Here is a 25,575-nt window from a genome sequence, read left to right as displayed (position 1 = left end):
CACAGTCAATCCCCACAAAACCTGGTAGATCCACTGATGTGTGAAATTGAGCATACTAATCAGTAGTATAAGGTGATACTCCCTGTTGTGAACAAAGGTAGACTTTGAAGCTTGAGCAAACAGAAAAGTTCAATTACTGCCTGCCATGCTGTCCATAGCAGAGTGGAGACCTGCCATGGTCAGTTATGATTATCTGCTCCTATCCCATAGGAAGGCACCTTGCATGCCCATGAAGAAGGTGCCCAGCCCCTTGGCTCTGCCCACAGAGGAGAAGGCTGACCTCTCTCAAGACTTCCCACAGCCAAGGCAGTCTGCCCAGGGCAGTCTCAGAGCTGAGACTGAGAACAGGTAATACTGCTTTCTGTTTCCTGTCTTGTTCCTTACCTTTGTTAGCAACCTATCTCCCTAATGGATTGCAAATTTTTGAAAGCTACAGAAAAGGTTTGACTTTACAGTCAGCTGCCTCAGGGCACAGCAAGCCCCAGAGCTTTTGGGTACAGGATTTCCACTGCTGTTCTGAACTGTCACGCAGCCTTGCCCCCACTGGGATGCTATGAAGTGAGCCAGATTACAGCAATAGGAGCAAGTCAGATTTCAAACCTCTCCTGAGCCTTCCTGAATGCATCCCTGACCTCCCACAGAGACATCCACTTTGCTCACCTGGTACTCGCTCCAATCAATATTCAGAGACTGGGTCAGAGAGACTGGGATATTTAATGGAGCATCTACATAGTCCTGTAAAAAACCCAAACACAGTTGGTCAGAGAAAAGTCATGACTCAAAGGGACTGAGTTCCAGAAAAAAAAACCGAAGACAACAAATGCCAAATGGTGCATGAGAAGAAAACATCTCAGCAAAGCATCTCTGGATGCAAAGTCCTGAAAACGTAAGAATAAACTCACTCTTGTAAGGACTAATGGACCAGAGGAGCTTTTATGCGCTCCCAACAGTGAAAGCTGGGCATATTAGTCTCTGAATTTCTATCAGACTGCCCCACTCAACCATCCCCTCAGCAGGAGACAAAATATGAAGAAAGAACTGAGAATCAAGGCTGTCAATAAGGTCAGAATTCAAAACTGGGAGCAACTCATGCCTTCCATGAGAGGTCAAGCATCCTAGACTTCAGGACAATGATTAATTTATCTTACGTATTAATTTTACAATCAATAATTTAGTACATTCCGTATCTGTTTCGTTTGTCCTGTTGATTTCCTCCTTGTGATTAGAAATAGGCACATGACATACAGACCATCACTGAGGAACTGGAAGGCAAGACTTAAACCCAGTAAAACACACAGCTCTGCATTTTGTAACATCCATGTACCTGTTTCCAGTTAAATATGAGACCTTCAGCTGTATAATCCCGGTCTTTGTAGTCCTTAAAAAATTCACAGCCTGCAAGAAAAGGAGATAATGAACAACGATTCAGCTAACTGGTATCTAACTAGTGAAGTGCCTGTGGGACTAGGAGTGCTGGCAGCCCCAGGCTCCAGAAACCTAAACCAATCAAAACTGCTGCCTGTGGGAAGAGAAGAGCAGTAATCCTGAATACACTGTGCAGCACGGCCTCCAGCAACAACAACCCAGGGCACTCAGCAGTACAGACACTCACACAGCAAAGGGCAAACTCCAAATACAGCAAATGGGGAGCTTGAGGGACTGATTTAATTTCTTCCTGAGCAAAAGGTTTCAGCAAGGAGCTACTTTTTGCAGAGCCTTGGACTTTTGCACAGATCTAAGGCATCAGCTTGACATGCTGAGTGAGAAGGAACCACCAAAAGAAGGTGCTGGCAGAGCCCCGGGGAAAGCCAATTTTCACAGGGCATCTGCTGCAGGGAACAAGAAAGGGCCCTGTCAGAGGTGGCTTGATTTCTCTCACATATAAGTCTTCTCTTTCAAACATGGGATTTACCCTATCTGAAGGAAGGGGGTACATAACCACTTCTGAGCTGTCCCCCAAAGCCCTCCCCTCCTGAAGTGTGTCCTGTGGCTCAGCTCTTCTCAAACAACTATTTGAAGTCTCTGCTGCAAGCCGCAGTCACTCAGTCACAGCCGAGCAGCACCATTAGCACTGCAGCTGCCTGCAGGCTACAGGAAACACCTCTGCCAGTGTGCTGGGCACACCTCAGCAGCGCCACAGTGCCCACACCACCCAGACACCCCTGTGTCAGGCACAGATATGGAGAGAGATTCTCACCCCACAAGTCACAAGTAACTTCAATGGAAAAAAAATAAGGAAAGAATCTGTGCAAGGATAGGACTAATCCTTAAATATGCAGTCAGGACACAGTCTGTCAGTTGAGATTTAACTCCAATTAAACAATGACTTCGTGCAAAGAATGGGGGATTATGGCATAAGTGCTGGCATCCACAAATACCAAAAGCTTCTACAGATACCCCATTTTAACTCAAGTCTTTCACTTCAGACAGTCACTTGGTACAATCTGTCTGGATGGCTGAGCCCAAAGAGTGGTGGTGAACAGAGTTTTAAATCCAGTTGCTATCTGGTCCCCAGGTTTTGTGGTGTTCCCCACGGTTCAGTATTGGGGCCTGTTTAATATCTTTACTGATGATCTGGATGAGGGGATCAAGTGCACCCTCTGCAAGGAGTGGAGTCACCAGCCCTGGAGGTATTTGAAAGACAGGTAGATGTGTGGCACTCAGGGACATGGCTTAGGAGGACTGGGCAGCATTGAGTTAATGACTGGATTCAATGATCTTAAAGGTCTTTTCCAACCACAACAACTCTATGACTCTGTTTGGACACTGCCTTGCTCACCTAAGGCAACAGGATCTCAGAATAACTTCAGAAACAAATTACAAAACAGAAATTCTTTCAGTGCAACCCTGGAAACATCAATAAGAATGTATCACAGCATTTGGCCAGTCACTAGAGGGGTTTCTGATCCTTAGATGTGTATGCCTTAGATTTAACAGAACAACAACATTCCCCCATGGACCAGCACTGCTGAAATCAGGCAACATCTGCAGGGAGTATTTGCAGTTTTATAAGGTTTATCTCTAGCGTGGCAGTGAAGAGCTGCTAAAAGAAAGCAGCTGTCCCAGAGGGCAGAAGAGGAAGGACCATCACTGAATAATATTGCTTACCATATGAAGATCCCCATACAGAAACAACTCTGCAGCTTAACTCTATAGACTCACTTCTTTATTCCTTACAGCCCTACAGAAGACCTGTGTACACAGTCTTTGTCATGTTCCAAGTCTGGTGATGTGGGCAGCAGCAACATGTATCTGTGTTATGTACTACAGAAAGCAGTAATACTCTTATTTCTGTACACTTGGCAACCTGCATGGCAAACTCAATAAAAAAATCTTCATGCAGCTTCTCTGAATTGTCACTAATTTCCGTATAAAAGGAAATATACCTTAAAAAAATCTTTAAGAGCAACAACTAGCAATCAAGGAAAAGTCTGGGTCTGGATCATCCACCAGAGTTTTGCTGGTTTTGTTTTTTTCTCCTCTCCCTTTCTTTGTGCACTAGGGAGAAAGAAGAGTCTGCAGACAGACCTCAGCACAGCAGCCTCCCATCTGATCCTGTCGCCAAGCCTGACATCAGCAGGCAGCAGGAATATTCAGTTCATCTGTAAGAGTGTGAGTGACCCAGCAGTGGTTGCTAGGCACAGGGATGGATATAGCCAGGGAGACAGGCTGCAAAGGGCTGCCTCTGTTGAACACTGCAGGCTCAGGTGAACTGTTCTGCAAGCACTGAGGATTTCTTATAGTGGAGCTCTGGAACACTAGACTAGAAATTACCCTTAAGAATTGGGTCTTTACATAACAAAGAACAAGATATATATTTTGCATCAAGTAGTAGTTTAGAGCTGCAGAGATGTCAAAGGCCATCTTAACCAGCTCCACCTCTGGGATTTTTCTTCTGTGCTTGAATTAATAAGGACTGCTGGGAAATTATTTTGCCACCTCAAAGAATGCCTAATGCTGACTCACTGCCAGAGCATCCAGGTTCGCTGCACTGTTCTCAGTTTAAAGGAGTTTTTCTCCAGAAGGAGCATAGGAAACATTCAGCAAGTCATGGTCATTTACATATACACACACAGAATTATTTCCCAGTGCCCAGAAACAGATTGTCACCTGTCCCTTGTGAATCCCTCTTGACATCATTCCTGTACCTGGATATGGGATGGAGAGAAGTGTGAAATCAGCATAACGTTGAGCTTTGTCCACCTTCTCAGAAGACGTCACACTGCACAGGACAAGAGGAGAACAGCAGATATTTACAGAGTGCTTTTTGCACAGACACCAGCATCCAAAAATTTACCTGTTGCATCTCCCTGGGCTATGGCTTGACTCAGCTACAAGCAGGGGCAGAACTTACTCAACATATCCACATAAATAGGTACAGCCCAAAATCACTAAGGCTTTTCTCTAAGATAAGTAGGAGAAACAGCTCCCTCTGTTCCTATGCACAGAGAGCTCTGTTGCTGTCTCCCTTCTGAAGGGGTGACTGTCTCATTACTATAAGCTCTACAGGGAAAAAGCCACTCCGACTGCAGAAGACAGATGAAAGCAGCTATGTTGCCCATTGATACAGTTTTATGTGGCCTAAACCCTTGGGGTTTTCTTTACAGCATCCACTAACCTGTCCTGCTGTAGAATTCTTCCAGAAACTGCTCCCAGGATGCTGAGTGCACACCTGAGAGCAATTCACAGGTAAGGGCTACACTAGCTGCAAACCAAAGCCTGCAAAAAAGGCAGAAGAACACAGACTCACTTCAAGCCAAATTTCACCTTCTTGTTTTCCACCATCAGGTCACAGATGTATCGGACAGACAGGTATCGAAGCAGCTTGATGTCGTGCCCTCTGACCTTGTCAAACAGCTGGGAGTCTGCATTTCTGCAAGACAGAATGAGGCAAGCAAGGTGAGCATGTAAGACTGATCAAGGTGAGTCTGATTCTTCCCAGATGAGCCACAGTTCTCCCCTGAACCACTTCCAGCCATAAGCAGCACAGCATGAGCAAACTGACACTGCAAGCTTTGTGCTCATGGTCCCTTCCCACATCTCACTCTGTTCTGCAGTAAACAAATAAGATACAACACAATTTCTACAGCCTGGAGATGTACTTTTAGGTGGAGTAAACACAGGCACACCCTTCAAATGCATTTTAATGGCTCTACATTTTCCTGTGTCCAGCCCTTCCTCTGAAAATAGATTAGCAAGCTTCAGCCAGCCATGAATACTCAAGACTCTTTACCAAAAGCAAGGAATGTAAGACCCTGAGCCTGGTGATGGGTCTCAAGCCTGTGCTCAAAACCCAGACTAGAAAAGAGCAGAACTGAATGGCTGAGCCAGTCAGCAAACTCCCTTTTCCTTATCCCAATCATGCATACAAACCTAAACGCAGAATCTTCTTCAGAAATGTCTTCTGCATCTGCCCAAGCATCATCACAACCTCCTGCAACAAAGGCATTAAGAAGCGAAGCTTTTGTGAACCAGCTTGATCCTCAATCTGACAAGATACATATACAAACAAAAAGGTCATGGCTTGGTGCCTTCTCTTCACACCTAAGTGTAGTTCCCCCTAATTCCTCTTCCTGAAAATCTTGTTTTCTAATGTAGCCCACACTTTCCTTGTAATTGCAAAGTACCTGGGCAGGTCAAACCCATTACTGACAGCCAAAGGACATTTTAAAAATGGTATGCAGTGCATTTTTAAGCCAAGCTTCAGCTCTCACACTATAGACACCCACTACTCCCCTAAGAGCTTTCCCTGGAGTCCAGTACATCTCACCATTAGCAGCACTGATTCCCAATGATTAGTCAAGCAACAAGTTCTAATCCTCTTTCCTCCATTATTCCCATCCCCCATGTGTGGGAATTGCTACCCTGAATCCTTTGGGATGCCTTTATTTGCCTATATATTTCCTGTAACTCACTCTTCAACCTCAAGTTCTTTCATCACTCTGAGGTTCTTTCGAGCTGTGGCACTGTCCTGCATACAGTGCTTGGAAATGGACATGAGGTTTCAATCTTTGCTCTTTTATGCTAAGCCTGATACAAGCAGCCCATGCTAGAGCTCCCACTGGTTTTGGGAAGAGCTTGGCCTCATGTGTAGCTCTCTGTCCCAGCAATGACCAGCCTTACCATGCAGACAGTGACAAATGGCTCCTCACTCACCAGAGAAGATGTAGTTGTAGCCAGTGCGCCCATAGAGCTCTCCCCAGCCAGCCAGTGTTGCTGATCTGCAAATATGCTGGAGGAAGATTTTTTTATTAATCACACAGGCTCCAGGAGTCCTTCCCTTATCAGGCCTATTTGCTGTCAGGTTACATAGAAAGGGTTGGTATCTACAGCTATCACCTCTCAGCTGTCTGCCCTGCAACCCTGGTCCAGACTGAGTTCTCCAAACACAGCAAACTCCCAAGTGCCTTTATCTGTAGCTAGTTTTTAAATCATATTTTCATCTCCAGTTCTCCAATTCACTAATAGAGTCAGTTCCTGCCAAGTTAGCAACACATGCTCTGTTAATACCCTGCTTGAGCCTTATTTCCACATTCCTCTGGATGAGATTATGGATGGTCCCAAGATGACTCTGGGCAGTTCACTCCTGCAAAAAATGTCAGCAGATGCACCCCACAATGGCTTCAGTCAAGCTAGATTAAAATTGTCACAGGTATGATTTTGCTATTCATACAGTGTTTCTAAATTCAACTAAGAAAACTGAATTAAGCAACTTAAATTCTAAATGAGACTATTCCTACATGGCTTCAACACAGTTTAAGTAATTCACATAAAAATGAATCTAATTTCATTTTCTTACAGATCCCCTTGCAGACAAGCCCACACATTCATAAGACCATTTATGCAATCTTGCTTCCTAAGGGAATAGACAAAGGAAACTTCTCTGGAGAGAGGAAAGTTACTCAAAGAGAGCTGCTGGTAAGAGTAAGGGACAAACAGAGACAATAATTATCTTTCCCCTCTGAAATGCCAAATACCGTAAGGACTTCAGAAGGGATGTACATAGGAGGAAAAAAAAAGTGAGCCCTTTGGTGCAAGGTTCATGATTTGGTGGGGAGAAGAGTATGAAGAGCCCACTTATGCAGCTTAGATAGCAAATGCTACCTGCTACTACAGGCTGCCTGCTTGTACCCAAGCACAGATTTTTACACCATTTGGAAAAGCGACAAGTGACTGAAGACGTGGCTGCACAGTTCAAATGGCAGAGAGAAAGGTCATTTTCTCAGCTAAGACAGGTAACACATGAAACTTTACCTTTCCCTTGTACAGAATGACTGGGCAGACAAAGCGTCCTCTACACCTGGCCATCTTACTCCGGTTGATGAGGTCCTGCAGTTTGCCCACCTGCACAGTGCTCTCATACCTAGTGGGCAGAGACTCAGGTCAGTACACAGAGCATCTTCTCACACACCTTTCAGCAAAGCCACCACAGAAACCCTGGGCTGCAATCCCATCCCTTTCCCTAGAAGTCAGCTCTCAAGTTAGTAAGCATGAAAACACTTTGAGAATTGCTTCTGCTGCTGTACAACACATTTGGACACTTTTCTGGCTCCTTTTCTTGATTTTGAAAGACCGATGCACAGTACATGATGGCACCATCAGGAACTGGCAAACATGAGCACCACCAGTAGGGTCTGCCACAGACTAACATGTGGATTACTAGGGAAGGACAGTCAGTGCCTACAAAAATATAGGTTCTGTTTTCCCTGTTATCACCTTTCCATTCAAAACCAGCTCAGAGGGATAGCTTTGCAAGAAAAAAAAAGAAATATAATAGAAAATCAAATCTTGAACACTCCATGATCCTCAAGCATTTGTGTTGCCAGGTAATTAGACTAAATCAGCTAGTGGGAGATTAATGTCAGCTGCATTTGCAGAGATACATTTTGTTTGGTTTTCTTGTTGAAGTTAAAACAGAATTGTGTTTCATACTGGGAGACATTTTGGAAACATGTTAAAATTGCTCCAGTTTGTCTAAGTATCAGCCCACATTTGACAGGAATCCAAACTCACTTCTGAACTACACAGACCTAAAGGAGGAATTGTCAATGTAAACAGGACTAGAGCTGGAATTGGAGAAGCATCCAGAGTGATATATCAGAAACCAGGTTAAGTCTGGACATACAAAACTGCATGGCTATGCACCTGGAGATGGTCAACAAGAATTTCCAGTTAGCCTTTCCAGTAATGGAGCACAGTATAAGAGGCAGATGAAATGCCTGATCTCTGGATGTTAATACATAATCAACATGGTAAATCTGAAAAAGGGGAAAAATAAGATCATGGGAAATTCCCTGGAGATGCAGAAATACCAGCATTACTGTGCAGAGCACAGGCTCTCAGCTGAGATAAAGCATCTGATTCTAGTGACCCACCCCTGCCTGAAGAGGCACAGGAAGATGAGTAGGAGAGTCTATGCTGCAAGAAAAACCACCAGGGTCAGATGGAGAGATGAAGATGAGCAGATGCACAGCAATATGTGCATCAGGGTGAAGGAGAGTACAATGGAGGAGGAGAACTCAAACACGAAGGACAACACTGGTCTAAGAACAAATTAATACCTTTACAATGGAGTTAATGAAAGTTGCTAAACTTCAGAATCACTGAGAGTGTGGAGCAATGTACTAGCAGCTGCCATTCTGGGAAGGATTAAAAAAAATAACCTATTATTAAAATGGAAATCAATCTGTTTATGGAAAATATTATACAAGGTGGTGCCAGTAGAACCAGGGAAACAGAAAACAAGACTTCCAAGTACTTTTTTTTTTTAATAGAAGGATTTGGTTCTCAGAATTTATAGTGCTGGTTTAAGTTTTTTCATGTTTTTCTGCATATACAATTATTTTGCTGTTCAGCTCCAAAGACCTTTGACATATACCAGAATTTAAAGAACAAAACCCAAGCTAATCTTTAAACAAGGTGTACATGAGGGTGCTAATTGGAAAGGCAGGAAAATGTGAGCAAGTGTGAAAAGAGATGACTTCATGTGTAATTCCCAACACCAAACTATTTTGAAACCCAAAAGATTCTGAGGCACAGATTTGGTTGTGGGGCTGTTTTTCAATGAATGCATGCAATTAAGAGATATATCCTGCACTCTGCTCCAGTTCCCTTTATGTTTCCTTTGCAAAAGCAAATACGGAGGGAAACAAAAACTTCAATGGAGTGTTGCCAAACTGCTCCATGGCACTGCTTCCAAGAAGACGAGAGTTAGCAAAACTGAAATACCCAAAGGACCAGAAATTATAAGGGAAGCACCTCTCTGGGAGCTGAGACAAAACAACAGGTTTCAGTCACTGCACTTCCCTGGAGAGGTTTCTGCAGCACCTGCAAATGAGTGTGAGCAGCTTGGCAGGAGCCCAGGACACAGAGTGAGCAGGAAGCCCTGCACCCTGCTGGGGACATGGAAGGAGAAGCCCCTCTCCCAGGCACACCACCCCTGCTCCTTGGGAAGCCTGCACACACACTGGAGAGACCCATCTGCCATCAGTCATGCCTGTGCTACAAATAAGGCTCTCAGACCTTCTCATCTCAATAACCACCCTCAGTAAAACAAGAGATGAATATGGTAAAACAAACACAGTTGTATCAAGACTCCTGTAGCAAGGGGAAAGCTGCTCTGAAGAACAGGTGTAATGCTTTTACAAGATTAGTGATTAAATGCAGCATAAATAGGAGTAAAATCTAAAGCAAAAGGTTCAAAACACACAGAATTCCTCCTGCACCTGCCTGGATTTCAGAGTACTGTTAGCAAACTTTGATCAAGCAAAGTCCTTTCTTCCCCCAGCTGCCCAGCTACAGAATGAACTGATTTGGGTTAAAAAATATCAATTTTTTGCTGTTTCCCCACATGGCTGCAGAAGCAGCTATACTGACAGAAATGATGGTACAGCAAAGAGTTTGTACATGTAAAAACTGCTTCCAAAGCACCTCAGTATTCTCAGAGTTGAGAAGCTTCAAGTAGATCTTACCAGCTGATTAAAAACATTACAAAGATAAAAACAGAAGCATTCAAGGCCAGGTTGAATGGGGCCCTCAGCAACCTGATCTAGTGGAAGTTATCTCTGCCCATGGCAGTAGGGGTTGGAACTGGATGATCTTTAAGATCTCTTCCAACTCAAACCATTCTATGGTTCCACAAGAGGGAGTCAAAGAGACTCAGTCCTGGATGGAGTGCTCTGCTCACTGAAGAGGTTCTTTCCTTCCATAACACAAGAAGTGCAATGGTCTCTATTTCATAATTATTCCATAGGAGTAAAATGATCAAACTAAAACCTGCATTTGTCTAAAAATTACTTGGCAGCTTTTACAAAAATCATCATGCTGAAATCAGGAGAGTGATGATGAAGTGTAGTCTGTTTTTGTGACTCTTTCAGACAGTAAATCAAAACTTGCCAAGAATCAGTATAAATACAGTTAATTGTCACTGCTGGCTTGCAAAGGTCACAGAAGAAAATGGGGCACCAAGTGTAAGTACTCTTGTTTTGAATACTTGTCAGAAAAATTAAGCATCCTTTCCTCTTGCAAGAGCAGGAAAAGCAGAAGCACTCAGTTTCTCTTCCTTAAAGCTTCCTCTAGTTACACTTAACAGCTTCAATCTTCAGTTTCCTGTTTTTTGTAGCAAGGGGTTTAATCTTTTCTAGTCTCATCCAACTGTTAGGCAGAAGCTCTCCCACCTGGCAGTCAGTTGTGCCTGGTTTCCAAAGACCCCCTCCTACAGCACCCAGCCTACGTGTCAGCACGGCAGCTGATGGTTTTCCTTCCTCAGGCAAAGCAGCTGGACATGTGAGAAGGACTTGTCGATCCTCCTTTTGAACACATCACTCTTGTCATGGACGCACAGTCAAAACTGCAAAACTGCATTATGTTTTGTTGAAGGAAAAGGTAAAAATGAGAGGCTGTGGTTGGAGCTGGAAACAGCAGCTCATACTCAGCCAGAAGCGAGACCAACGTGATCCTGAGTTTGTGGGTCAAAGTCCAGAATTGTGTTGGCTCAGATGTGCACCAAACGGAACAAGTGTTTCCCATTAGCTCACTAAACCTCAGTGCCCACTGACCTGTTCCTCATGGTGGGGAAGAGACAAAATAATCTGGAACCTGGTCTGGAATGACAGAAATATCTGTCTAGACTGTCTTGTCTGCCTAGCCCCTGTCAGACCCCCTGCCCCGAGATGATTTGCAGACTAAAATTTCCCACATCAGAGGCCTTGCTGCAAGACCACGGGCACTTCATCAAGGCAGGGAGAGCATCACACAGGCTTGCTCACAACCCTGAGCCTCCGGGCAAGCTGCAACACAACAATCACCAGGAGCCAAGGCTGTGCTCAAGTTTGCTCCAGGGCTACATGAATGGGAGCTGGTGCTGTCCTGGAGCACCCCCGTTTCCTTCATAGCCCCCGAGTAACAGGTTCAGCTTGGCAGCTTTCCCCAAGGCGGCCCAAGAGCGCTGGGAGGAGCCCCACGGGAGCCCCGGCAGGCAGCGAGGGAGTCCCGGGAGCGGCTGACACCACCGGCTATAATTAGCGCAGCGCAGCCCGCAGGGCTTCCCCCGGCCGGCGGGAGCCTCGGAGCGCCGGGCGCGGAAGCTCCCCGGGACAACAACTCCGCCGGGCGTCACTGCCCGGGACGGGACACGGGAACCGGGGCCTTACGAGTCACGGCTGGCGCCGGCGTCGCGCTCCAGGAGGACGATGTGCCGCGGATAGTGGGCGCAGACCTCGCCGTGCACGTTGGGGATCACGCTGTAGCGATAATCGCGGCCGAAGAGCTCCAGGCACCGCCGCTCGATCCGCTCCACCTGCGCAGAGCCACCGCTCAATGCCCGCCGCGCCGCTCCCTACTCCCCGCGCCCCCCGAGCCCCGGTGCCCTCACCTTGGCAGCGGCGACACCGCCGCCGTCCTTGGCGCGGTACTGTGCCCGGGAGAACTCCAGCAGCAGCTCGGCCAGGGAGCGGTCCCCGGAGCCCGCCGGGGGGCAGCCGCGGGCCGCCGCCGCCGCCATGCCCGCGCCGCTCACCGCCGCCTCGGGCCCATCGTCCCGCCCGCCGCTTCCGCCCGCCCGCGACGCGCCCCTTCCGTCCGCTCCCGGCGTCATCGGGGCGCGCCGGGCTCCGCCCCGGGGTGCCGAGCCCCGCTCCGGGGGTAGCGGGCTCTGCTCTGGTCCCGCGTTTACACCCGCAGCGAGACGCGGCAAATGCTGTCAGGCCTCGCCGAGTAGGTCCGACCGTGGCGTTGGCGGGCGTGCCCGGGACGCTGCCCTAAAGAAGGAATCCCGAAACGGGTTTTAGTTAAAAAGCCCCTCCCGCAGTATGGTCGCACGCACTGAGCCCGTGGCAGAGGAGCTGCGGGGTGACCGGTATCGCTGCCCAGACGCGGCTGAGGGCGGCACTAGCTCGTGTGCCCGGGCAGTGTCACGGAGCCAGCCTGGGCTGTGCGTGCCGCGGGTGACGGGCACTGCCCGTGCCCAGCCGCAGGCACACGGCTCCTTGGCTCTTGCAGGGGAATACAATGTGGTTTTCATCTGCATTTGTCCGATTTGCAAATCAGCTGCGAATCTTCACAAACATTTAACGACAGCCGAGTTCAACTGCAGTTAACGCGGTGCATCTCGTTGCCTGAGAATGAAACTGGCCCGACATGGTTTGGTCTCTGCTGGGTTTGGGACGGCTGTGCGGCTGACGGGGCGGTGCCAGGGTTTCTCACGGGCACCTGCCGGCATACAAGTGCTGACAGCCTGTGTGACACTACTGGCATAGCCGTTTACCCAGCCCAGCCGTTTACCCCAGCCGTTTACGACACCTAGCCTGGCGCACGCTGTGCATCCCAGCCCTGTCACCACATCTGAGCTGGCACAGCTGTGTACCTGGCCTTGCTCTGTCAGAGATTTTGGGTCGACTCCTGCTGTCCCAGAGCGGGTGCAGCCACAGTGGTGATAACTTACTTGCTCCGTCCCCGCCAGGAGGGTGGGGAAGGTCTGCTGCCCGTCCGGGAGCTACGCCGGCACCCCGCGGGCCTCCCCCGGCCTCGTGAAGGGTGCGGGAGGATGGACGCGCTCCCTGCGGGCGCGCTCCGGCCAAAGGCAGCCACGCGGGCACCTTCCAGCACTTATCGGAGCCATGCCCCGGCACTAACCCGGGCGGGGTCGGTCCGGGGAACGGTCCTGCCGGACCGGGGGAGAGGATTGGGCCCGGCGACCCGACCCGAGCCAAGCCGAGTGGATGCGAGCCGAACCGAGACGAGCCCGTCTCTCGGCCGAGCCCGAGGCGAGCGCAGCAGAAGGCGGCGGAGCGGTCCGATCCCCGGGGGGCGGGCTCGGAGGGTCCCGGTTCGGCTCGGGCTGGGCTGGGCTCTGGCTGGGCTGGGCTGGACGGGGCTGGCCGGGGCTGGCCGGGTTCTAGCCCGGGCTCGGCTGGGCTCGGCTCCGCAGTGGCGGGGGGGCGCGCGGCCGCGCGCGCGCGGCGGGAGCGCGCGGGGCGCAGAGGCGGCAGCCAAGATGGCGGCGCGGGTGTCGCAGGGCCCGGCAGCCCGCGGGCGCTCTTAGGCCGCGGCCCCCCCGCCCCGCCGACCCCGGGCGGGCTCCCCGCCGCCCCGGCCCCTCCCGCCCTCCGGCAGCGGCGGCCGGCAGGATGCTGCCCTCGCAGGAAGCCTCCAAGCTGTACCATGACAACTACGTGCGGAACTCGCGCGCCATCGGCGTGCTCTGGGCCATCTTCACCATCTGCTTCGCCATCATCAACGTGGTGGTCTTCATCCAGCCCTACTGGGTGGGCGACAGCGTTAACACGCCCAAGCCCGGGTACTTCGGGCTGTTCCACTACTGCGTGGGCAGCGGGCTGGCGGGCCGGGAGCTGTCGTGCCGCGGCTCCTTCACCGACTTCAGCACCATCCCCTCGGGCGCCTTCCAGGCGGCCGCGTTCTTCGTGCTGCTCTCCATGGTGCTGACGCTGGGCTGCATCACCTGCTTCGCCCTGTTCTTCTTCTGCAACACCGCCACCGTCTACAAGATCTGCGCCTGGATGCAGCTGCTGGCAGGTACACACCGGCACCGGGAACAACCGGCACCGGGAACACCGGCCTGCCCCGGGCCTGGCGGCGGGGAGGGGTGGGGAGAATGTGGGCAGCGCTGAGCGTGCGGCACCCGGGGAACCCCCGGCAGTGGGAGTGGGGTCCCTGGCTACAGGGAACAGCAAGGTTGCTCGAGGAAGCTGGGCTGAGTCCAAGCACTGCAGGGCCGTGGATCCAGGATCCAGCCCCACAGTTTCTTGGGACACCCAGGCCAGGTGCTAGTGCTGACAGATGAGCAGGAATGGGTGCCATTTGGGACACTGGCACTGAGGGCTCCCTGTTGTGCCCTGGCCACAAGGAACACAAGGGCTGCTCTGGAAAGCTGGGCTGGGTACAGGTTCTGTGTATCCATAGGGCATCCCAGCCAGGAGCTGGCCCTAGGACGTCCCAGGCCTTCCTGGGACAAACAGGCCAGGCACTGGCACTGACAGAGCACCACAAACAGGTGCTGGCTCTAGGCACTGGCTCCTGGGTCTTCTCAGGCAGAGGTTGGCCACAGGGAAATTTGGGATCACTCAAGGAAGCTGGACAGGTACAAGTGTTGTAGGGCGATGGGGCTTCTCAGCCAAGTTCCAGAGTGTCCTCAGGAGACTCTGGAGCTTCCTGGGACATCCAGACCAGGCACTGGCACCAGGAATGGTCACACCTGCTCGGGGCACTTGCCTGGGATTCCCCAGGCAAGGTCTGACCCCAGGGAAACATAAGGCTCCCTGGGACACAGCCAGAGAACTGGATCAGGGACCCACCTCAGGTGACCCCAGAACAGGCATCGACCCTGAGACGTCTGGACCCTCAGGACATCCTGGGCTAGGGACCCACCTTGGGGCACTTCAGTACATGCCAGTCAAGGACCAACATTGCGACACCCTACAACATGGCCTAGGACACACTGGATCAGCCCCCTGAATCCCTGGGGATTCAGACACCCCAGCACACTCCACATCAGGGACTAGCCTCCCAGTCAATCCCAGAGATGTGGAGTTGTCCCCAAGAAACTCTCCCTTTAGGGGAACTCAGCCCCCAAAGGAACCCCACTACTGGAAGAAGCCCATGTTTGGATCCCCCATCCCTGTAAAAGCACCCTTCAGCTCCCCCTTACAGACATATTGTACCCAGGGTCCCTGTCTCCTGCATCATGAAGGGGCTGTGAGGACAGGCCTCTCCCAGCTCTCTCCGGTGCTTCTCACAGAGGTACACCATACATCTCCCTAGACATGACCCCTGAAGCCCAGTAATTAACCCCCACCAGTAGTGACCCTGACTATAGATCCTCCTTAGGTCCCTCCACAAATGAAACCCACTGTAGATGTACCCCAAGACCCTCACAGACTCACTCCCCAAAGTGACACTGTACAATAACCCAGACCTTTCCCCAGAAGGGGACCTGATGCCTATATTGATAGGGATCCCAAGTATCCCCTTATGCACAGACTTCCCAGGTGTCCTCACACAGGGTCTGTCCTTGTGGGAGAAGGATCCTTAAGAATGATGTTGAACTTCCCTTGGTAACAAGGCCCTTCACTTCCTTCTCTGCACAGTTTTACCAGGTGTGGACAAACACTTACTCTCCCCTGCATCTAAGTGTGAATAGACCTAGACCTTCCACTGGAAGGACTACAGTGCCCCTTATTCCTAATGAAAGGACCCCATTCATCTCTGTGAGAAGGGCCCCAGTCCTTGATGTGGAAGGATACAGCCCCTCTGTGTGAGGACCTTTCAGCTAGCCCAGCTCTTTCCCTTGCAGCTGGCTTGGGCTGGAAAGCCTGACCTCCCCTCACCCAGATCAGGGCCACAGCCAGACCTGGAGCTGCCTTGGCTTATCAGGAAATTCCTTCATCTTTAATTTTCCCCGTCCTGAAGATTTATCAGTTTAAAGCAAGCTCAGAGCCCAAATCCTACCGATTGTCGGCAGCTTAATCAAGTGGCGTGGAGTGCCCAGCTGCTGCTGCTGCACAGGGAGCTGTGTGGCAGAGGGCACTGTACTGGAGGCAGCCCTGGGTCTTCTCCCCCGTGCCTCCTGTCCTGTCCTGGCTCAGGTTTGGGTGGCCATGGCAGCACTTTGCTGTTGTCACCTCTGGGTACCCTTCACCTTGCCTTGGGGCTTGTCCTTGGTCACACTTTGCACCTTGTAATTACACGTGTAGTGCTGACAACTGCACTTGTGAGAGCCCTGAGTACTCAGCTCAGTGGGGCCATGGCCCCAGCCAGCCCAGGTTGGCTTAGAGCTCTCCCAGGGCAGCATGGCTCCATGGCTTCTCTGTTGGGGAATGTCCAAGGCACCATTAACAGACTGGCCTTCCACCCTACCCTGAGGCAGGACAGCATGAGAGAGCTGCTGTCCTACAGGACAGGCTGATGTTCTGTCAGAGAGGGCCTGGATGCAGAGGTGGTGCTGTGGTGTGTCCCAGCAAGAGAGTCTTGTCTGGCAGGGGTCAGGCAGGGCTGAACTTCCCTGGGAATGTCTGAGGCAGCCACAGGTGGATGTGTTACCCTGTGCATGGAGAAGGAGCTGCCATGACCTATGGAGAGAGTGCCATAGGCCAGATCTTACTGCAGGGACATAGCCTGATGCAGGCTCCGGCACATCATTATGGCAAACTTCAGAGATTCACCTGGCTGGGAGGTTGGAGGATTCTGTCAGAGCAGAGAGTTTGTAGGAACAGAGAAGGAAAGGAAATTCCTCCTGCCTCAGTGAGGGTTTAGCTGAAGAAGGACTTGCAGTACTACAGCAGAAGCAACTGTGAGGCCCAAAGTCTCTTGGTCTCACTGGTGAAAGCCAGGTGAGGCAGGTGATGGGCAGAGAGGTGGAGCAGAGGTGTCCCCACCCCATCCCTGTGGGATGGCCGGTGCAGAGTAAAGGGCTGCTGATTGTGGGCATGGATGGGCTCTTCAGAGGAGAAAAACCAAGTGCAGGAATGTGGGGGAGGAGGATGAGGAATTCAGGATCTCTTTCAAAAAAATAAAAAAACCAACAAACTTAAAATCATCGATGTCTAATTAGTGGACAACAATCAAGTCAGGGTTCAATTAGAGCTTGACAGAAAGCTCTAGCTCAAAAGCCACTGCCCCCCTAGGAGGAAACTGGATCTAATTAAGAGGAAAGACTCTGCTTTATCGCAAATTGAAATGTGGCCATCTGCCCTGTTCAAAATCCCAGTAACGCAAAACTGGAGATTTTGCTAAATCCTTCTGTTATAAAACCAGAGATGGGCCCTTAACATGAGCATGTCAACAACTGTGTGACTGACAGCACCTGATGCCACCCCAGTACTCCAAATTAGCAGAGGAGCACCTTCAGAAAGTTCCATGGGATGATGCTTGAAGAGAAATGGGCTGTGAGGGTGATCCTCCTTGGGATTTGTCTGCAGGAAATCAGAGCAGAGGAATACACCACTACCAGACCACCCAGGAGCCTGAGCATTTCTTCTGATTCCCCAATACTCTGCTGTAGCATAAGACACAGACACTCACCCTGTGAGTTAACTCTGAGCTTTGAACAAAGTTCTCCTGGTGCCCAGCACTAATGCCCCTGCAAGACAGCTCAGCCAGCTCTGTGTGACACTGCATCCATGTGCCTCCCATCAGGATGATTACCTCAAGTGGTACCCAGGATTGCTTCCAGAGGGTCTTTAGTTTTGTACTTAGAGTCTATTGAGGGTCAAAAGAGGCAGCCAGCTGAGCACACCATCCTGCTTCCATGGAAAAACTGTCTGGCCACATTTCAAGGTGTTTCCCTGTGTTCCAGGTCCAGCAGTCAGTGTGATGAGACCTTCACACTCCCTCCCTTAGGGATACATGACACATGGGGTGCCTTCCCACCTGGGGTCATGCTCTTGGCCTTCGGGCTGGGCTTTGTCCTTATCAGTGGCATTTTGGCATTGATTGTACCATGTCCAGCCACCTTTCCTGATGAAGAATTTGGTGATACATATCCATCTGAGCTCTCTTCTCATTTGGGGGACTCCCTTCAGAGCTACACTCACCTCTTGGATGGGCCCTTCCAAGGCCTGAGAGCAGAGGCAGCTCCCTGAGCAGGGCATCATCTTCTGCACCTCAGCTGTGTTTGCCACCGTCTCAGTGGGGATCCCTTGCATGGCATGGTTTTGGTATATCCATGGAGAGGAGTAATGAGGGAATTGTTGCCAGCTGCTGGGCTGAGCATGGTGGGGCTGTGTGGTGGTGTGGCCTCAGCCCCAAGGGAAGGCAGGATCTGGCCTGGATGAGTGTTAAAGCCCCAAGACCCTCTCTGGTTCTGGCAGCAATGCATTGGCTCTGCTGAACCACATCAGGACAGGCTCATCTTCCTGACTGTGACTTGCTGGAGACCCAAGTCCTTTCAGAGACTTTGAGGTTTCAAAATATTGTTTTCATGGATATAAAAGTCATTCATTGAAATTCCTAATGAAAAAATATGAGGCAGATACCATTGCTGCAAACAAGCTTGGAGTGTAACTGGGACAGCTGCTGGGCATGAGACTGCCCCGGGAGGTTGTGGGGTCTCTGTCTCTGGAGTCGTTCAAAACCCATCTGGACACGTTCCTGTATCACCTGCTCTAGGTCACCCTTGGCAAGAGGGTTGGACTAAATGATCTCCAAAGGTCCCTTCCAGCCTTAACTATCCTGTGACTCTGCAATTTATCCTCAGGCCCTTTCTCTGTCAAAGGGAGAAATATTGCCCGTATACAAACCACTTCCACCTGCTGACCTTGCAGCAAAAATAACAGCGCTGCTAAACCCCTCAGCATTGCTGAGTTACTGCCTTCTGGACCCCAAAAAAGCTTTCCTGAAGATTCCCCTCTTCCTCCCCTAGCACTCAGGTCGTGCAGAGGGGACAGGAGCAGGGCTGCAGCCCATCCCTCGCATCCGTGCAGCGCCGTGTGCTCCGCAGCCGCCCCGCGGGGTTTGCGCGGCAGCGCAGCCCTCCCGTGGCGCCTCTTAATGTGCCTGGCTACGCGCGGGGAGGGGCTGAGCCGCTCGTGTCCTGGAGCTTACATCCCTGAACTGTTGTTCCAGATAAAGTAACTGTCAGTTCTGATTCATACAAACTCATAACTCTGTTCTGAATCCTGCTGATTTTTTGGCACAAAAGCAGCCTGTGGAGCAAAACGCCGTAAGGGAGCTCGTGTCTGTGTAAATGGCCGGTGCTCGCCGTCCAGAGCACGCTGCCCTTAGTGTTGATTTATTTTTGAGGGATTTCAGTTTTTAGGGGGAGGACGGGGGACTGTGTTTGTCCCCTTTTCTTTTGGTGCTCTGCTCTCAGGAGGTTTTGTGGTGAGAAGCAGCCACTCTAGACCCCAGCAGCACAGCCCAGCCCCTGTTATCCAGGGCTTTTGGATGTGCTGTCCCCACACCAGTTTAAAAAACCCTTTCTGGACCCAGTGATTGCTGGTTTTCCCCCCATTACCTCACATCTCCCCATTTGTGTGTTCTGTGGCGGTCTGATGCTCTGGGGAGGTCACATCTCAGCTGCAGGGCATGTCCTGAGCTCCTTCCACCCATGGCAGGCAGAAGTAGTAAAAGCCAGTTTTCATTCACACCTGCAGACTAAACCAGACAGAAAAAGTAATTTAAAAAATCAGATTTTAATCCTGCAGGCACAGCTGCTCAGAACAGGGGCAGTAGTATTCAGAAAACATGGGGGTTACTCAGACAGTCCAAATTAGCTAAATGCACCTTGTACCAGGAGATGTCCTGCCAGGAGGAGCCTCCTCTTTATGCTCAAATCTTGCTCCAGTGTTGCAGCCTGAGTCATAACATTGCATTCCCTTTGATTAATTTATTTTGTGAGGATATCAAAAGCCCTTGAGATGCCCATGTTTTTTCTAATGGACCTTGACAAGGGAGTACTGAGGAGTGAGAAGCCATGAACCAGCTGTAAGGCCAAGAAATGCCAGCTTTATGGGGTCAGAGCCCCAGCCCCAGCAGGATCATCCTCCCTCTGCATGCACACTGTCCCAGTGATCACTGAAATGCATGCTCTCAAAACTGTCTTTACAATTGGAAAAATTTTAGGAAAGGGAGTTGTAGCCCAGGGGCAGGATGGCAGCTATGGGGTGTGACAGACCAGTCAGCCATTCTTGGTGCCACTGACAGTGAGGACTGGCACCACAGGCTCAGAAGAACAGGAATTAAAAGCAAAATGGACAGGAGTTGGGTTATTTTTTCCTCTTTAATAGTGGCTCTTCCTAGGAGTCATCACCTGGTGTTTTCCTTGCAGTTGCAAGGCAGAGAAATAGGCTGCTTTAAACAAAACCCCAGGTTTTCCTGCAGGTCTGCAAGGGAGCTTGGGGCATTTGGAGGTAGGTGCTGGCAGAACAGTGCCAGAGGGATGGGCAGGCAGAGCCCTGACCCTGCATCCCTCAGACCTGTTGGAGAGGCCAGCATCAAGGCCTGTGGACTGTGTGGGCATCCCCTCCTTGTTCTTGCTCTGCTTTTCAAAGTCACTCCTTGCTGCAGGCACGGGAAGGTGTTTCCAGGACACTGGGTGGCCTGGGGAGTGCAGAAAAGGGAATTGTTTGTGACAGAGCAGAGGACTCAGCTTGCTGCTGGGGACACGTGGGGCAGATGGGAAGAGGAGAGCACTGAGCTGCTCTTCACCAGGAGAGCACCTGCCTTCAGTAGCTCAGCCACTTCCCAGGGAGCTGTAGAGCTGTGAGGGGTTTTTGGGAAAAGGCCAGTCACCCTCAGGCAGAGGCATTTGGGTATGTGTGGTGACTTGGGCACACACCTCTGCCCAGTAGTAAATTTGTTGTTTAATTCTGTCAAATGGGCTGTGAGGGCATGGGCAGAGATCCCTGCGACTGCTCGGTGGGACAGGGCACAGACTCCCTTTGCCCTGGTGCAGCACAGAGCAGGCACACAGGGATGAGAGGGATCAGAACAAGCAGACTCAGGCTGGAGCCAGGCAGTGTCCTGGCAGTGGCCATCACTGCATGTCCTCTGTGACTGTGCTGTGACAACCCACCACATGAGTGTCTCCCATACCTTTTTAGCCACCCTGCTTTTGCCTTAAACCCCGTTTCTCCTGTCCTCCATGAGTGCCATGGCATCGCTGCCTGTCCTGCCATGTTTGGGACCTGCAGATGTCCTGGGAGACCCTCTCACCTGTGGTGTTTTCAGAGCAGTGAGCTCTTGGCAGGCTTCTGCTTTACCTGGGCAGCTGGGCCCACCTTTACCCTGAATAATAGCTCAGGAAAGCAGAGGACATGACACAATCCAGGGACAGACCCAGGGGCTGCTGTTCTGCTCCTGTGAAGGACTGGCTGAGGGCTGTGCACAAAGGCTGGGAGCCTCCCCAAGCCCTTGCTGGTGTAGGTAAAATTCATTGCTGTGGTGGTAAACCCACCCCTTGCTGGGGATTGTCATAGAGCACCTTAGCTTGTTTCACAGCTGCACTGCACTGGGAGCTCAGGGGATCCTAAAATCCTCTTAGCATCTCTGCTTTCACAGGAACAATCCCTGGCATAGGTCTGCTGCACCTGATCCCCTTTAATTGAGGCCCTCAGCTGAATTAATGCCATCCTATTCCAAGGTGCCCAGGTCAGCAGCAGGCCAGGCTGCTCCTCACCATTTACCATGCAGTGCACGGCGCTGGTGCTGACTGTGTTTCCTTGCAGAGGGATGGTTTTGGGTTGGCCCAGTCCCAGACAGGCTGTGCTTGCTTGGGAGTCCCTGGTGACGATGTGCTGGAGACACCGGCTTGGCTCTGTGCAGCTTGGCTCTGTGGTGCTGGGGTGGCACCAGGGCTGTGCACTGCAGTAAATCAGCATGCAGGGCTTGCCACTGTCCACAGACACTTGTACCGAGGGGGTTTATGTGTGTGGAGGAGTCAGAGACCAGGCAGCAGCTGCTGCATGACATTATGTGCCGGCATCCCTGTCCTTTCCGGGTGCCGTGTGATGCCCTGCAGGCACTTGCCTCCCTCCTGGGATTTCCCTTCCCCATAGAAAGCAGTGCAAAACACATGCCAGCACCCAGAAAGCTCATGCCAGACCGCCAGCTGCCTGCCTGCAGGGTGTTTGCTGAAAGGGATGGAGAGAGAACTTCTTACTCGTGTGGGCACAAGCCTCTTGTTTCTCCCTTAACTCAGGGCAAAAGTGCCTGCAGGGCACCGCAGCCAACATCATTACTATTTTTAGCTTTTCCAGCTGATATGGGGTGAGGAGCTTTTGTACTTGCTGTAGTCAGAAAAAGTCACCTCCTTGCCTTGATAGTCACAGGCTTTGTCTTGGCATTTCCATCCCTGTGTTCCCTGATGTCTCCTTGCTCAGCACAGAGTGTGCTGGGTGGAGGCCTGCTGGGAAGGTGACCCCTCTGGGAGTGGTGCTTGCAGGCTGTGGGGTGCTCAGGTGTGGGGGCTCCTGGGGATGCCAGTCCTCTCACAGGCAGCATCTCTGCCCGCAGTGCACCGGTAGCTCCTGCCCACGTGCAGGGAGCTTGTAGTGATGAGGAAAGCCCGTGGGCAGCCACCGATCCTGTGGCTGATGCTGGTAGAAACCAAGAGCCTGAAGTCCCTATTTGTGCGTGGGCCAGGTTTGGGACAGCCAAAAATGCAGTCCCTGGGGCTCCTGAGGCAGTGGTGGCTGTCACCTGCCACGTTGCTGGGCTGTCATGGGGCCAAGGTGGGCTCCCTGTCAGACATGGACTGCACCTACGTACTGACTGGGGGGCTCAGCACCAGCACTGCCACTCCATTGTCTCTGATGCTTCCCCCTCCTCTCCCTCTCGCAGCGCTCTGCCTCGTGCTGGGCTGCATGATCTTTCCCGATGGCTGGGATGCAGAGACCATACGGGACATGTGTGGGGAGAAGACAGGGAAGTACTCCCTGGGCGACTGCTCTGTACGCTGGGCTTACATCCTGGCCATCATCGGCATCCTCAACGCCCTCATCCTCTCCTTCCTGGCCTTTGTTCTCGGCAACCGGCAGAACGACCTGCTGCACGAGGAACTCAAGACAGAGAGCAAAGGTCAGCACCGTGCTGCTGGGGGGATCCTGGGGGGGAGCAGCCTGGGGCAGGGGAGGGGGGGGCTTGGCCCCTCTGGCAGCCTGGCAAGGGTCCTGTGGGCTTAACTGGCACCTACAAGGCAAGCCAGGCTGGGCAGGGTGGGAGGGAGCTGCTGAGCCTCTGCCCTGCCTGACCTCTCTCTCTTCTGTTTCCACAGATTTTGTTGGCACTGCGGTAAGCCATGAGTGTCACTGTCCTGTCCCCTGTCCCTCTGTGGTGTCTCTGGGTGTGACTGTGCTTGGTGTCTGCGTGACATGGGATGGGATGGGATGGGATGGGATGGGATGGGATGGGATGGGATGGGATGGGATGGGATGGGATGGGATGGGATGGGATGGGGGACCCTGGCTGTGCAGGCAGCAGGGCTGGGGGCAATGGGGAAGGGAGGCAGCAGAGACAGGGTGGCTGGGATGGGGACAGGCATATGCCTGGCACACACAAGTAGCACGATGGTGCAGTAAGAGCAGCCCAAGTCCATCCCCAACCTGCTGTGCTTTCCTTGCAGAGGATATAAGGCCGACCATCCGCAGCAGGACCCTCTTCCCATGGCCGGCAGCCTGGGCGCTCCCTCCTTGTCCTGCCCTTCATTTGCTGCCAGCGGCCACACAACGTCCCGCGCCGCCCTCCGGGCCCCGGTGCCCGTGCCAGGGATGCGCCAGCCGCCCGCCGCATCCATGGCCACCTCCATGTCCACGCCGGCACCACCATCCCACGCACCCTGCCAGCTCCGTACCCACCGCTGCCTGCGGGCCGCGCCGGGGGAGGATGCCTCAAACCCGCTTTGTTCAAGAACAGAATCCAGCTGCGGTTTTGTTTCAAGGAAAAAACAGTCTTGGAGTTTTTAACAGATTTCTACATCCCCAGGACTCCTGACCTGCTGCCTCCCACCCGAACGCGCACCCAGTGACGCCCCGTGCCGGCTGCTCCGGGTCCCGGACCCCTCCCCACTCCCATTTTGTACAGCTCCGTGATCCTGTCTCCACAGCCAGGGGACCCGGTGGCCGAGATGGGGCCCAACCCCTACTTTTACATGTAAATTCATATTCTCTAAACAGGGTAAAGTGACTCGAGCCCCCTCTCCCCCTGCCCCGAGAGTCCAGCCCAGGACATGGTGTTTCCTGGTGCGTGGCTGGGGCCGCAGGCTGCTGCTCGCTCCCCTCAGCACGGGGACCGCAGGGGCCTCGCTGCTGCCGGCCGTGGGACACCCGACTCGCGCCGCCGTTGAATGTAAGCCCTGGTAAGTGGGAGCAGCTGAACATGCAAAACCCCCGGGCGGGCACAGGAGGACTCCCCCCGCCAAGACCCCTCCCCGAGCCGGCCGCGGGCTGTTGCCAAACGCCTTCCCTCCCCATCCCCATACGGTGCTTTATCTCCACTGGTGACAGCAAGGCTTTCCCTGCCGCACGGCACGGCACGGCCGGGTGTACCTGAGCACTCCTGTACCCACCCGGCCTCCTGGCTGTACCTCGCCGGCCCGCGGTGATGGCGTGCGGGGAGCCGGTGGCTGCTGCTGCCCCGGGCAGCGCCGGCGGCCTCCGAGGCCCACACACAGCACCCGAGAGCCGACACCGGCACGGGCAGCTGCAGCCTGGCTGTGGCTCTGCTGGCCAGACCAGCGTGTGTGTGGGCTTCCCCTGGCCACGGGGGCTTGGGTCACCACAGTCCTTGCAATGCAATAAAGTCCTCAGCACTGGCCGTGTCTCAGTGCGAGCAGCTGGGGCTCCTTGCAGGGCCCAGGGCAGGGCCCCCAGGAGCTTGTTGGAGCCCTGGCAGGGCTGGACCGAGACACTGGGCAAGGCCAGGGAGCATGCGAGTGGGAGCAGGGAGCAGAGTGGGACCACGGTCCTGGGATGGGGCCACGGAGCGTGGAGGCTGCTGGGGGATGGCAGTGAAGGGCTCTGCGGGACCCAGCGCCTCAGCAGGCACCAGGGGCAGGCTGCAGCAGGTAAGTGGCGCCCCAAGGCCCTGCAGGGTGGCGGTGGGGGATGGAGCTGTGCTGAAACACCATCTGGGAGCCAAAGCCACCCGGGATGGAGTGTGTGCCAGCATTCCTGCCAGTGCCCTCCGTCAGCCATGAGCCCAGCGGTGCCCACGTCCCTCTAACAGCTGCCCCCCAGAACGAGGTCAACAGGAACTCGCAGCGCCCGGGTCTTGCCAGCTTGAGAGTGCTGTTGCCAGATGAATTGGAAAAACAAACCAAGAAAATCAGTGGAGAAAGGAATACAGTAGCTGTAATATATCTGTATTTTAGTACAAAGTTTGATACAGTGTTTCACAAAACCTTATTGAAAAATATAATTCAAACCAGACGAGCTCGGAGCCCTGTGTTGTGGGGAGGGTTGGGATGGGTTCCTCCTGGCCATCACCAAAGGAGGTGGGAGGCCAAAGAAGCCCCTGTGAGTGTCTTGAGCTGTGATGGGGAGCCCACCCTGCAGCCTGCGGAGCTGAGCCTCCACCCACATGGGCTGGCACACAAGGAGGGGCTCTGGCCAGAGGGAGTCCGCA

General features: G+C 52.4%; 2 protein-coding genes across 3 annotated transcripts in view; one reads left to right on the top strand and one right to left on the bottom strand.

The window, feature by feature from the left end:
* The window catches only part of MTMR14 (myotubularin related protein 14), a 31,261-nt gene extending 19,208 nt beyond the window's left edge, over positions 1-12,053 (bottom strand). The window contains exons 1-9 of one of the 2 annotated variants that reach the window (XM_030956940.1): positions 11,873-12,053; positions 11,652-11,797; positions 7,255-7,363; positions 6,157-6,232; positions 5,374-5,434; positions 4,751-4,873; positions 4,149-4,222; positions 1,325-1,395; positions 661-735 (exon numbers count right to left, since the gene is read on the bottom strand). In XM_030956940.1, the coding sequence (XP_030812800.1) occupies positions 661-735; positions 1,325-1,395; positions 4,149-4,222; positions 4,751-4,873; positions 5,374-5,434; positions 6,157-6,232; positions 7,255-7,363; positions 11,652-11,797; positions 11,873-12,001 (864 nt within the window). In that variant the 5' untranslated portion in view covers positions 12,002-12,053. The remainder of the gene's footprint in view (positions 1-660; positions 736-1,324; positions 1,396-4,148; positions 4,223-4,750; positions 4,874-5,373; positions 5,435-6,156; positions 6,233-7,254; positions 7,364-11,651; positions 11,798-11,872) is intronic. The other variant, XM_030956941.1, reaches the window with a different exon arrangement.
* Positions 12,054-13,586: 1,533 nt separating this feature from the next.
* LHFPL4 (LHFPL tetraspan subfamily member 4) lies at positions 13,587-25,379 on the top strand. The gene is made up of 4 exons (XM_030956717.1): positions 13,587-14,031; positions 22,795-23,031; positions 23,228-23,244; positions 23,576-25,379. Exons 1-4 carry the CDS (start codon positions 13,626-13,628, stop codon positions 23,582-23,584), a joined length of 669 nt encoding a protein of 222 aa, XP_030812577.1. The 5' UTR covers positions 13,587-13,625; the 3' UTR covers positions 23,585-25,379.
* The last annotated feature ends 196 nt before the right edge of the window (positions 25,380-25,575 follow it).

This window comes from Camarhynchus parvulus, chromosome 12 (genome assembly GCF_901933205.1).
Source record: "Camarhynchus parvulus chromosome 12, STF_HiC, whole genome shotgun sequence".
NCBI classification, from domain to species: Eukaryota; Metazoa; Chordata; class Aves; order Passeriformes; family Thraupidae; genus Camarhynchus; species Camarhynchus parvulus.
The sequence above is the reverse complement of the archived record's forward strand: the minus strand, read 5'-3'. Positions and strand labels throughout refer to the sequence as shown.

What these genes read in the sequence shown, in the direction of transcription:
- LHFPL4 (XM_030956717.1), top strand. Translation starts at nt 13,626, where the DNA reads ATGCTGCCCTCGCAGGAAGCCTCCAAGCTGTACCATGACAACTACGTG. An exon ending in CTGGATGCAGCTGCTGGCAG is followed by an intron (nt 14,032 to 22,794) that starts GTACACACCGGC and finishes TCCCTCTCGCAG; the next exon opens with CGCTCTGCCTCGTGCTGGGC.